General features: G+C 34.6%; 1 protein-coding gene across 1 annotated transcript; it reads right to left on the minus strand.

Moving 5' to 3' along the window:
- Nucleotides 1-4,202: 4,202 nt before the first annotated feature.
- Nucleotides 4,203-13,839, minus strand: LOC140828135 (kinesin-like protein KIN-7I). The gene is made up of 9 exons (XM_073191122.1): nt 13,716-13,839; nt 13,451-13,636; nt 12,679-12,885; nt 12,457-12,546; nt 12,241-12,381; nt 5,833-5,927; nt 5,671-5,747; nt 5,344-5,424; nt 4,203-4,663 (listed from the first exon to the last, which is right to left on the minus strand). The coding sequence occupies exons 2-7, from the start codon at nt 13,565-13,567 to the stop codon at nt 5,711-5,713; spliced, it is 687 nt and encodes a 228-aa protein (XP_073047223.1). The 5' UTR covers nt 13,568-13,636; nt 13,716-13,839; the 3' UTR covers nt 4,203-4,663; nt 5,344-5,424; nt 5,671-5,710.
- Nucleotides 13,840-14,101: the final 262 nt, after the last annotated feature.

The raw sequence follows: 14,101 nt of genomic DNA on the forward strand, positions 1-14,101 counted from the left end.
AAAACAAGACAACAGCCGGATAACTCCGGTGAGAAATAAATCCCAGTATAAAACATGGTAAATCTGTATATACATAAAATAGTTCATGAAACATGCTGTCATGAATAAAATCAAAACATTAGATTTCATAAGCTATGAAATCTAATCACAACAAGCATGCACTTCAAATCAGCTAAACATGCATATAACCAATCTAAATCATAAAAACATGCTAGCACAACTGGAAGCAATAACGATGGGTCCCATGATCTAGGAGCCACATCTATATACGCATGCAGTCCTAATCAAACCATGTCTAGACTCGACTCGATCTGTAACTCTAGGGATCCCGAGGTGAATAAGACGTCACTGGCTGTCACCTACCCTACCAATCGAGGTGCTGTACGTCTTATTCCTAGATTTCGGCCTGATCTGTATCCACATCTACAATAGGGGAGGTGATCTTCCCCTAAGCTGAGATATCGCCGAACGTCTAGAGTCTGCCTGATCTCCAGACTGTCCTATCTTAATGCATGAATAACAATTTATAATCATAGCATAATCATATAAAACATAACAAGAGTATAGTATGTGATTTAGTGGGCAACTCAACGCGATCTCAATTGAGTTGTTCTTCCCGAATATCACATGAATTATACCTTTGTCTTCCTGATCTGATGAAGACGACGTCTCAAAGTCGAATTTGTCCATATCTGATCTGAAATGACAATAACAGATACACTGTATCAATGTGTAACCCGATTTACAATCTGTTCTGATCAATATCTTTATAAACTACAATCTGATTCATATCAACAATATCACACGATAACAGAAACCAATACTGAAACTAATCAATCTGAATCAACTGATGTCTCAATGGTAATATCAATACCATAATATCATTCTTCTAGTCCCAGCATATCAATATCTATCACAGACAACTGTCAAAAATGCTGAAATGCATAACACAGACATACGGTGTTATTTCTTCGATCTGACTTCATATAACTACTGACTAATCTATCCAGACCCATAAGAATAATCATCTATTTATTCTTCAACCAAGAATACTAGAATTTAGTGTGAATTCTAAGTCAATATCTTCTAAAATTCATAACAATTGTATAACCCCTCTATTCTTCAATCTGTCTTCGATTATACAATGTTTACTACAACAGAAACATCATATCTGAATTCTATTCAGTTCTGACAACATCATAAAATCAAATCTTGTCTAAACGTAATAAAACTTACGTCCAGTCGTAGCCTGCATTGATAGGAACACAGTACCGAAGTCGGATTTCAATTCAGATAGACGGTTTGCTCGTAAATCAATTTCTAAAACTAAGAACCAAGTTTTCCCCGGAAGCTTTCCTCGATTCCCCTTTGCAAATTCTGAGGAGAATTCGAGTTTTTACATGCATATATATATACCTTTCATGCACGCAAGACAAGTGGCAAGGTGCATGTCTTGCACGTTTCGCGCATATGCGCGCACAAAGTCGCGCATATGCGCCAGTTCCTTCGAACTAGCAATTTCCTTCTCGCGCATATGCGCCAATCTTTCCGCGCATATGCACCAACCATTCTGTCCCTTCCGCGCATATGCGCCATTATCTTCGCGCATATGCGCCGCTGCTTCTGCCATCTCCGCGCATGTGCGCGGGACCTTTCTTGCACACATAATTTTAATTCTTTTCGCGACTCTCCCGGTCCGATCCGTTCCGTCTATAATCATCTCGATTAATTAAATAAATCATTCCGGATTAAATCCAAAGCATTTCAGATTACGATAATTAAATTCTCGGGCATTATAATTTAATATTCGAATATCATATATTAATATCGTGTTTTCAATGTTTTGTATCGATTTTTACTATTAAAATTCATGTGGGCACTTGGAATGCACAAATTTTTTTTAGATCAACAAGTGCAAACACATATTTCGTCAGGGACTGAATGTAAACTGAAGTTTGGATTTGGATATTTAAAATAAATTTGCCCAGCTAATTATTAGATTTCTTTAAAAAAATTATATTACCCAGTTTAATATTGTTTTTTTTTTAGGAAATTTTGTTATTTTACCCAGTTTAATATTGTTAATTATTAAAATGAGTAAATTCATTTTGATGCACGAACGGTTGATAAATTAGTATATGAACTATTATAAATGACTTAACTGATACATGATCCATCTAAAAAGTAAATTTTAGAACCTTTAATAAAATTATTTTAAGTCCAATTATTTTTAATAAATTCAACTAAATGCACATTTTATTTTTCGTATATTTTATTATTTAACGTGCAAAAATTAATGTATATTTATTTAAAAATTATAATAAATAAGTATATTAATATTTTTCAAATATATTTATATTTTAGTCATTAATAAATTATATACTAAATATAGCATATTTTCAAAATATTTATAAACATATAATGAAATGGTATTTTTTCTATGTATATTAAAGTATTATAATTATATATCAATAAAATACACTCAATAAATATATTTAATAACCAATAAAAATAAAATAAATATTTTTCTATTTATATTTAAATTAAAGTATAAGTAAAAAATTCACGAATTTATATTAAGGGTAAACTGAAAATTAATAAAAATATAACCTTGAAAATAAAATTGTGTACCTAATTGATTTTAATAATAGTAATTAAACTTAAAAACATTTTATGTTAAGGGTACAATGACTTTTTAGTTTGATCATTATCAATTAAGTCATTTACAATAATTCATGTATCAATTTATCAATAGTTCGAGTATCAAAATGAATTTTACTCTTATTAAAATTGTATATTTCTTTTACAAACAAATGATCATTAAATCTTCATCTTAATAGTTAAATGTGTATTCAATACACGTCAGATCAAATTTTTATTTTTTTTTTGTTAAGTCCTTGACTAACCAAAAAATATTTATTCACTCCTTGGGCACACATGTATTTTTCAAATGAAATTCGGTACAAACATTGAAAATATGGAACAAATATTGATATTTCATAACTAATTTTTTTTATCTGACACTAATATATGATTTTTTAATACCTAAAAATGTATAATAAAATTTGATATTAATGACATGTCTTTTTGGAAAGAAAATTCGGTACAAAACCTTGAAAAAAACCATATTAATATATGATATATGAAAATTGAATGTTTCAGATATGAAACTAATATATGATTTGTAAGTACTCAAACATGTATAATAAAATTTTTATTAATGACACGTTTTTTCATATGTAAATTGGTACAAAACATTAAAAATATGGTACTAATATATTATATTACAATATAAATTCTTTGAGATTGGGTATTAATATATGATATTTGAACACACAGATAAGTGTAGAAAGTATTGATGTTAATATAGTTGTTCTAATTTATTAATCAAAATTTTATCTTTTATACTAGATATAAAAAAATTTGTTCTCAATATCGTATGTATGTTTAAGATTTTCAATATTTTATATCGCTTTTCATCCGAAAATTAATTGTAGCTCAGAGAGAAAATATTTTGTATGAATCAGGACTACAAATTCAATATATAGGATATGTTTTTCGCATAAAACATCACTTTGGGATTTAACATTTTAGGATATTTTTTTCAATCCTATAGAGTCCTTCATTCTTAAAATCTTGGATGACGTAGATCCTCCATATTTTACGGCAACTTATTCTATATGTGGAAGTTAAATTATATTTCAAATTTGCATATTTTTACATATATAGTATAGATTCGAGGTATTTACAAAAATGAATAACATATTAATAAAATTAAAATATTATTATAATTTGATTTTTGTCACTTTGTACTATCATTATAATTTGAGGCATGGGTCATCAAATTTTTTTATTAATAGCCCGAACCGAATTGCATCGCACCGTTTTTCCTAATATTTTATAAAAATCACGATTAAAAATAGTAATCATAAACCGCACTGCATATGCAGTTCTGTTATTTTTTCAAGAACTGCACCAAACCGCATTGCATAAACCACTTGTCATAATATTTAACCTAATATTATAATAATTTGTAAACAACATATTCGATTAAAGAAGTATTCATTCATTATATATCAACTCTCTTCAAAATTATCAAATAGAAAAAAAATTACTTCCTTAATTAAAAAAATCTACCCGGTAAAGTATAAAATTTATCTTACCTAAAATTCTGATAAACAATGTACACAAAATGAAACATGAAGCACAAATTAGCATGAGCATACCCAAGATAAAGCCATTAATAATCTTCGTAAAAAGATCTATTAAAATTTACAAATTGTTTCTGAATTTCGAACCATACTTCAAATAAACTTTGAGAATCCAATATTTTTACCAAGGGGCCATGAAATTGAAATGTTCAAAAGTACTAAAACTTGACCTTTTTTTCAACTTTGATTTTACACATCAAACAAGCAGATAAATGGGTAGATTATGATCGCCCTTGTAAAGTCGAGAGTTGCTTCTTGAGATTTAACACTTCGGTACCATATACACCCAACTGTTTCTTCAGCTTTTCTGAAGCTTCTCTGTACCTCTTGTCCATGTGCTCCATCTCTTCGACACCATGCTCGTATTTGATACGAAAAGAGTCGAGTTTTGCTTGTGTTCCTCGAAGCCTCATTCTTGATTTTGCCTTCTCCTTGTTGTTAGTAATTTGATCCTATTAAGATTCAACAAAAAACAATACCATCTCTAAACAACGAATAAATATTTTAAATAATCAATAAAAAAAAACTTGCACAATATCAATGTGACACCAGATTTCAATATTTTTTTGTTTGAGAATTACGCGAAGGTAGTTGTCTGCTTATGCATTTAAAGTCAACTGGCTATGGCTGCACAATGGCCAACTACATTGATGAAGCCATTTGATTGCTTTAGGTCCTTGTAGAACCACCCTTGAGCTGCTATGTACTTGGTTTCAGATCTGAGTCAGCCAAGGGCCAAAACCTGGACGCGTCAGCTGCAGATAATATGCTGCAATCCCTTGAATCAACATGGACCCCACATGATTTAATCCAAGGGTTGTTGCCCCACCCGGTGTGTTACACCCGGTGGAGCATAGTATCTGCGCGTGTCAACCACCCTTGAGGTGCTCCTTCTGTTTAAATTTTAATATACACAAACTAAACAGAATTCAAACTTGGGACTTGATTCCAAGTAAACCTACGCCAATATCGGGTTAATTAGTTGATCACGGACTCGCTGTTTTATAACAAAGAAATATGAAGTCAACTTAATTTTGCTACAGTATCCCACACGCCAAATACATATAACCCACCATGTATGAACTGCTATAGAAGAAATAGGATGGCTGCTTCAATTGTACAAGATTCTTACTTTGTGAATTTGGGCTTCCAAACTAGCAAGTTTATTATTCTGCTCCATTAATTCATGCTCTAGCTTCAACATCCTGCCTTCCTGTGGCACAGGGAAAAGATAAAAGTCAAGCTGATCTTCGACACTTTCTTACATCTTAAGTCCCACACGCCCCATGATTTACATCAAAACACGCAAAAGTACTGTTAATGTTTTAATTTCTAGTAGAAACGGTAATACAAAAGTGCGTACAAATTAAGCCATGAGTCAGGCCTGTAAAAGCAATTACACTCAACATCTCAAGCCGTATGGCACTGGGAAAGAATGGCCAAAGAACAGAAATCTTACCTCTACATATCTTTCGCTTTCATCATCAGAAGCTCTTGGTTCATTGGCCTGTGAGATCAACTACTGACGATGTCTCCCTACTAAAATTCAAGTATCAAGCCATAAAAATAATATCAATGTTCAAAAGCCAATAAAAACATCAACCAATAACCAAAATGAAACCTGCACTTCACAGAACTCGCTTCTTCTTCTAGCCTTCTCAACCTTTCTTCAATATCCTTTGAATATTTTGTACAATTCCCCAATTCATTTCTCACCTGTGTATAATTTTCTCTACCATATGATTACATTCATCAATGCCATTTCTAAAGTTGAAAAGGGGAAAAGAAACAATTGACAGAAAAACAAGAGTATTGGGTAATAATTCTTGTTTATTCTTACTTATGTGTCTGGACAGTAATATGTAGACTCTACTTTTAAAAAAACAGGAAACAAATGAGAAATAACAAATGAACTCCTAAGATCTCTCGAACAAAACTATACAATATTCTAGGAAATCTTCCAACACTCACCCTCAAGCTGACTGGAATATATCATTCATAGCAAGCTTATAAACCAATTTTTCAACTGTGCTTTAGGAAGGCCCTTGGTGAGTATATCAGCCACTTGACTAGTAATAGGTATATAAGGCATGCATAATACATCGCTGTCAATTTTTTCTTTGATAAAATATTTATCCACTTCTACATGTTTTGTTTTGTCATATAGAACTGGATTATGAGCAATAGAAATAGCCACTTTGTTGTCACAATAGACTTTAATTGGTGCTGGTAGGAGAATCTTCTACTCTTCCAAAAGCCTCTTTATCCACAGCACTTTGCAAAAACCATGTTCAACATAACGAAATTCTGCTTCAGCACTACTCCTCTCAACAACATTCTATTTTTTTCTTCTCCAAATAACCAGATTACCTCCAACAATGGCGCAATATCCTGATATAGATCTTATATCATTGACATCACCTGCCCAACAAGCATTTATACAGGCCTCCACGTGAAGGTGACCTCTATTTTTTAACATAAGTCCTTTCACAGGTGTCCCTTTGAGATATCTCAAGATTTTGGACACAGCTTCGAAGTGAGTAGGTCCAGGTGAATGCACTGAACTGACTCACAACACTTACTGCAAAGCTATGCCAGGTCTGGTATGCCAAACAGATTAACCTTCCAACTATTCTTTGATAATGTTCTCGGTCCACCACTTCATTTGTTGCTGCGGCTTTCAACTTAACATTAGGTTCAGCTGGAGTATCTGTTGCCTTATAATCATCCCCGTTTCTTTGAGTAAGTCAAGAACATTCTTACCTTGGCTGATAAACATCCCCTAATTCGATCTAGTGAATTCCATCCCGAGAAAATATTTCAGCTTTCCAAGGTCCTTGATATCAAATTCGACTTCAAGTTGTTTCTTCAAGTTATTTATCTCAAGATAATCATCTACAGTCATGATAATGTCATCAACGTAGACTATTAAGATGACCACTTTACCTTCGGTGGAATGTTTAAAGAATAAAGTGTGACCAGCTTGGCTTTGTAAAAAACCATGTCTCCTCACTGCATTCCCAATTCGCTCGAACCAAGCTCTAGGGGACTGCTTTAGTCCACATAGGGCTTTCTTCAACCTGCACTCTCCTTTTTCCAAACATTTCTTCAAAACACGGAGGTAAGTCCATATATATTTCTTGTAAATCTCCATTTAAGAATGCATTTTTAACATCAAATCAAAATGATGAAGTGGCCAGTTGGAGATAACTGCAAGAGAAAAATGTATTCTAATAGAGTTAACCTTAGCGACATGGGCAAAAGTCTCTTGGTAATCTATACCACGAGTTTGAGAAAATCCTTTCACTACAAGTTTTGCCTTGTATCTATCAACACTTCCATCAGATTTACACTTTACCGTAAACACCCATTTGCACTCAATTATCTTAGTCCAACTGTCATTTCTCCTAAGAGCATTAAATTATTCCATCACTGCTAATTTCCAATTCGGATCACCTAATGCTTCCTGGACAGTTCTTGGAACAGATAGATTAGAAATCTTAGACACAAATGCCTTTATGAGTGTGACAATTTTTTCCATAAGACAAAAACTTAGCAATGGGATGGTTAGTGCATGCTCGAGTTCTTTTCCTAAGTGCAATAAAAAAATCAACATCAGAGAGAGATATGTCAAATGATGGAGAGGTAAGAAGAGTGGAAGGAATATTACCCTGACTTGTAGAACCATCACTCGGCAAGTTTGATTTGATCAATTGCTTACAAAATAAATGGGGCAATAGCACTTTTGAGGAACTTTCTTCTGGTATAATCTCGAAGTTCCTGTCGAGGCTTTTCTCCTCCTGTCTTAGATAGAGTAATGTCTGGCATAGATGAGGTACGACTTCTAGTTTCCGTACTTCTGACGGTTTTTTCCACAAAATGTTTATATGAACCAATTAAGGGAACATAAGCCTTTGGTATAATTTTTGGAACAGGTAAAGTGTCACAAAAATTATCTTCCTCAACCACCATGTTCTCCCCATGAAGAATTTTTTTTTGAATCAACAACTTATCGGACATCCGTGCTCTCAAAAAAAATTAGTGACAGGGTTAAAACACCTATACCTTTTCTTGTTAGAAGCATAGACATTTATACCCTTTCTTGTTAGAAGCATAGTCTAAGAAAACACAATTTTCAGATTTTGGATCGAGTTTGGACTAGAAAACATTAGGTATATGCATGTAGAAAACACAGCCAAAAATTTTCGAGGGAAGGTTGTAGTGATGCGCGACATGGGAAAGTAACTTTTTAAGGTTTGCAACGGTGTATCAAATTTCAAAATTCAAGATGACATTCTATTTATCAAGTAACATGCAGTTAAAAGAATACCTCCCCAAAGATATTTTGAAACATTCATTGAAAACACAATGGCTCGAGCAAACTCAAGTAAATGTCTTTTTTTTCCCGCAATGCCTTGTTGTAGTGTTTCTTGACAAGTTGATTGGTGAATAATTCTTTTTTCTAAAAGAAAATGTTGATAAAATTACTCAGTGCCATTATCACATCTTAAAATGTCAATTTTATTTTGAAATTGATTTTCAATCATGAGAAAAATATCTTTGAACCTTTGTTCAACCTCAGATATTTTCCCAGTACATTAATCCAGCATATTCTTGTGCGGTCATCAATAAAGGTCACAAACCATATTTTTCCAGAGATGTTTTAACTTTAAATGGTCCTCAAACATCACTATGAATCAAGTAAAATGGTTTCGAGGCAGAATATGTTTTTACTTGAAAGGAAACACGACGATCTTAGCAAAATGACAAGCTTCACAATGTAATGTTGAATAATTAACTCCTTTAAATAATGCAGGAAATAAGTGTTTAGGTACAGAAAACTAGGATGTCATAATCGTCTATGCCATAGCATTACTTGATCATTGACAGAAGTGGAATTAAAGCTACCTAATCCATGAGCCTTATTTTTCCAGCAAGCAGTTTCATCAAAGTAGTACAGCCCATTCATTTATCTAGCAATTCCAATCATCTTCCCCGAGTTCTGGTCCTTTAAAACACAAATGGATGGAAGAAAGAAAGCTGAACAATTATAATCCTTTGACAATTTACTGACAGAAAGGAGATTACAGGCAAGTTTTGGCACATGTAAAACAGATTTCATAGTAATATGTTCCAAAATTTTAATGTTTCATTTGCCTGCAATGGATGAAAAACTGCCATCAGCTATTCTAATCTTTTCAACTCCAGAACATGGTATATAAGAGTCAAATAACAGAGAATTATTTCCACAATATTCACAATTGCGGCCAATTTTGTCTCATACACTATGGTTCTGGAAGGATTTACGACTAGCATGAGCTTCAGGAATGGCCATGGGTGATCTTTCTTTTTTTTTTGATAGAAAACTAAAAATATATTAAAATATCAAATCTTTTACATAGTAAGCGGATGAGTGATCCGCACAAAGAAATGAAGTACTACAAATCAGTCAATACAGTACGAAATTCGGATCCCTAACTACATCCGAAATAGCAATATGGCCAGTTTTGCTGATACTTCTTGTTGAAGCCGCTACCCTGAATTTGAGCACCTCCCACACTTTGTCAATCGAGCAGGACAAATCACTGAAAATCCTGTTGTTTCTCTCGAGCCACAATGTCCAGAACGTGTGATGAACGACAATATACCAAAAGGTCTTAGCTGCAGCCCCTTTTTGAATACCTGGATCTAAGATGAACATATCTTTCGCCCTTCTCGGAAAAACCCAATAAAATCTCAGCTCTTGCATCACCTTAATCCATAAGCTTCTCGAAAAAGAACAATGTATCAGTAGATGATCTTGATCCTCTTCGTGGTTTCGACATAAATAGCACCACTGCGGCCGTAAAGCACAATATGGCCATCTTCTTTGAACCAAATCAGCCGTTGGTAATTTGCCCAGTGCGATGATCCACGAGAAAATTTGAATCTTTTGCGGGATAGGTACTTTCCATATATGATGAAAATGTGGGAAAAAAAGAAATCTATGGAATGGAAAGAAAGACTCGTAAAGAGATCGGACAGAGAACAAACCCGTTGGATCCCCCAACTACACCCTGACATCCCCCGAACCCAACTCTAATCTGACCGACTCTAAGACCTCCACAAGATTAACAAACTCCCCCAGTTCAAGATCACTAAGATTTCTCCTAAAGCGCACATCCCATCGATAATTGTTACTGACTTCCAAATCAACAACCTCAATAAAATTACGAATTGGTTTATTGATGACATTGCAAATCCTAAAGAAAGACGGAAAGCGTTCTTTGAAAGAAAGACCCCCTACCCCCCAAACATCCTCCCAAAACCTGATGTTATTCCCCCCTCTCAAGACCATCCCACTCAATAGTTGAACTGCCGGGAACGAACGTGAAATAAATTTCCAAGGGCTTCTGAAAGTCGCGGTCCTGGCCAGTCCCAAATCCCATCCATTCTCTTGAAGACCATAAATGCTTTTAACAACGTTCTTCCACAACTGCTCCTTTCCATCTGTACCTCGCCACCACCATTTCCCAAGTAATGCTTTGTTCCTCAAACCAATATTCCCCAATCCTAAACCTCCCCTCTCTTTTGGTCTGCATACTCTATCCCACCCAACAACATGACATCTTTTATCCCCGTCCGCTCCATCCCACAAGAAATCTCGCATCATTTTTTCCATGATTTTTGCAACTTTCGCTGGCACCCTAAACAATGACATGTAATAAGAAGGCAATGCACTTAAGACCAATTTTATTAAAGTCAACCGACCACCTCTGGATAAGAAAAACTTTTTCCAGTTTGATAGCTTCTTAGACATTTTTGTAAGTACAGGTTCCCAAAATTGGAGAGTCATAGGTTTCCCTCCCAATGGTACCCCCAAATACTTAATAGGCCAGTCATCATATTTGCACCCAATTGCTTGTGCCAAGCCAACAACCTCCTCCTCATCGCAATTAATCCCCAACACCACGGTCTTTTCAAAGTTTATCTTCAACCCCGATTTCTGCCCGAATACATTGAGTATTTCCACTAGTTTCCTTACATGTCTTTCCGTTTGTACCAAAAACAACGTATCATCAGCAAATTGAATATGCGAGATTTCCAAATTTCCCCTACCAACCACTAGTCCTCTTACCTCATTCAATCCCTTAGCCCTGTCAACCAGCATTCCCAGTGTGTCAGCGACCAACATCGGTCATCCTTTTAGAGTAATTGCAGTCATCGGGTGGTTTCCGCTCGTAATCATTGAATAAGTCCAGATCTTGCCAAATTCTCTTAAGGGAATTGAAAATTATGGTCACAGAACTCTCACCTTGGCGAATTTCCCCAAGTACATCTGCGAAACATTTTCCTATAACTCTTTGGATGTTGAATAGAAGAGATAATTCACACTTATCTCTTCGGCCACAGAGTTGACAACCAAGTCATCCCCATTGATTTTTCAGCATCCCAAGTGGCATAGGCTGGGTTTTTTGCATCAGACTTTGTTGTTTCACAGGTAATATAACCGATCTTGCCTCTCCCCCTGATGTACATTCTAATTGATTGAGATCATCAAAGGAAATTATCACCATTGAGTGGATTGTAATGATTGAATGGCATGATTTTCAGATGGGTTTCAAACAAGTTGAGTCTCAGGTGGAGGAGGCAGGGAACTCATGGCCTTAGACATTTTTCGGAAGCGAATTTAAGCCCTAAGATCTTTGATTTGTCTATGATGCCAAATATACAGAAAAACACACAAAGTATTAGGTAATAATTCTTGTATATTCTTACGTACAGTGCATGTACATTAATATATGGACTCTACTTTTAAACAAAACAAGAAACAAATCTTCCTAAAAAGGAAACTAACAAATGAACTCCTAAAATCTCTCTAACAGCTAATTATCTAAATATAATCCTAAAAATCTGTACACATATATACAATATTCTAGGAAATCTTCCAACAGAAACCTTCATGGGGTTTCCAAACGTTAAAAAAGAATCAAAAGCAGGGCAAAGACAACCTTGGCTAACTCATAGTATGTCAAATTTGAAAGATTACCTGCAACAATTCTTCAGATAGCATGGATATTTTAGCTGTATATAACTTTGTCTTTTCTTCAAGGACTTCCACAGATGCTTTCTCCTTGGACATCCATATTGCCTTTTCCTCTTCCATTGTTAAAAGGGCTTCAGTGAGTTGCTACAAAAAAGAAATAAAATAAATGAATCGATGGATATGGTAGAGAAAGTTATACGAGTTACCTTTTAATTATACCATTGATAACTCATCCTTCTCCTCTAACATGGAATTGAGAGAGCTATCCAATTCCTGCCCATAGGCCCTAGATTCTTCCAAACTTGTTTTCTGAAATATTTTCACAGTAAATTGGATTGGTGTGGGAAAACAAGCTAGCTAATCAGGCAAAAATTAGGTAAATTCAAATAATGATAAAGCATTTCTAGAAACAGTAGAATTCAAAGAAATAGAAAAGTTTACGAGAACTGAAACTTCTTCCTTCAGCAAACACAATTCTGAGCGTGTCAAGTCTAACTCATCAGACAATTCCTGCAACTCAAGAGCCAAACTTTCAGATCTAGAAGTGATTACATCTTTTTCCTCATGTGCAGTTGCTAGTTGATCTTCGAGTGACTCTATAGTGGCATCCATCTCAAATGCAAGCACTTCCAGTTTATTGTATTCCTCCTAATCAAAATGATAGAAACATAATGTAATCAATCAAGAAAATGAAAAGGCATACTGCACAAAAAACAAGTCGCCTGTTAGAGAAGTAAAAGACACACTGAATACCCTTCCGGTCTTCTCAAAAGGGCGCTGACAACTAATAAAAAGAGACAGCGAACAAAAATGACGTGAGCTGAAGATAAATCGTGGGATCATCAAAAATATTATCCATGTTTGTACAAAATAATTATTTGACCCCGTTTTCCAATGCTAATTAAAAAACAACTTTTATCCAAACCTTCACTCTTAACCAAAATGATAAGTCTTACAACCATAAAATTGTGCACCAGTAAAGAGATGACCAGTGTAATAATAAGCAAAGTGGAAATTGGATATTGACTAATAAAAACGGGTAATATGTTTCTTTCAAAAAGTCTTAAGCTAATCATGTTAATTGTGCAACTTCCAGTTCTTCTCTCTGGTTTGATTTTTCGGAGGTTCTTATTCACGGTTCCAAGCGCCAAAGATCAATAATTTTGTTGCGGGAGCAGTTGGTCACAATATGCAACATAAAATGGATATCTACCTGCATTTCCAGTTCTACCGAAGCGGTGTCTTTAGCTCGTTTCTGATCAAACACATTTGAATTCCTTTCTGTAGTTGTCTCAGGCCTTCTGCAAAATATAGTATCACGTTTACTCATATCACGTTCAAGAAGAGCCTTCTGTCCGTGCAATCTCTTAACTTCTCTCTCCGCGCTTGCCTTCTCACCCTGGCGACAGGAAAATGAATTGCAGGCACAGGACAGATATATAAAAAAAATGCATGATACCAGAGAAATGGTACAAGACCTCGAGTTTTGTTTTTTCTTGGACAGCATTCTTTAGCTTGAATTCTACATCTTTTAACTTCAATTTTGTTTTTTCCAAATCCTTTCTGATATTTTCCTTTTCCTTGGCCAAAGAGAAAGATGACAAGGAGATGATGATGATGATGATGATGATGATGATGATGATGATGATGATGATGATGATGATGATGATGATGATGATGATGATGATGATGATGATGATGATGATGATGATGATGATGATGATGATGATGATGATGATGATGATGATGATGATGATGATGATGATGATGATGATGATGATGATGATGATGATGATGATGATGATGATGATGATGATGATGATGATGATGATGATGATGATGATGATGATAATCATAATAATAA

This window comes from Primulina eburnea, chromosome 1, assembly GCF_022965805.1.
Source record: "Primulina eburnea isolate SZY01 chromosome 1, ASM2296580v1, whole genome shotgun sequence".
NCBI lineage: Eukaryota > Viridiplantae > Streptophyta > Magnoliopsida > Lamiales > Gesneriaceae > Primulina > Primulina eburnea.

What these genes read in the sequence shown, in the direction of transcription:
- LOC140828135 (XM_073191122.1), bottom strand. Translation starts at nt 13,567, where the DNA reads ATGAGTAAACGTGATACTATATTTTGCAGAAGGCCTGAGACAACTACA. An exon ending in TATCTGAAGAATTGTTGCAG is followed by an intron (nt 5,928 to 12,240) that starts GTAATCTTTCAA and finishes AATTATACACAG; the next exon opens with GTGAGAAATGAATTGGGGAA. An exon ending in GCGAGTTCTGTGAAGTGCAG is followed by an intron (nt 5,748 to 5,832) that starts GTTTCATTTTGG and finishes GAATTTTAGTAG; the next exon opens with GGAGACATCGTCAGTAGTTG.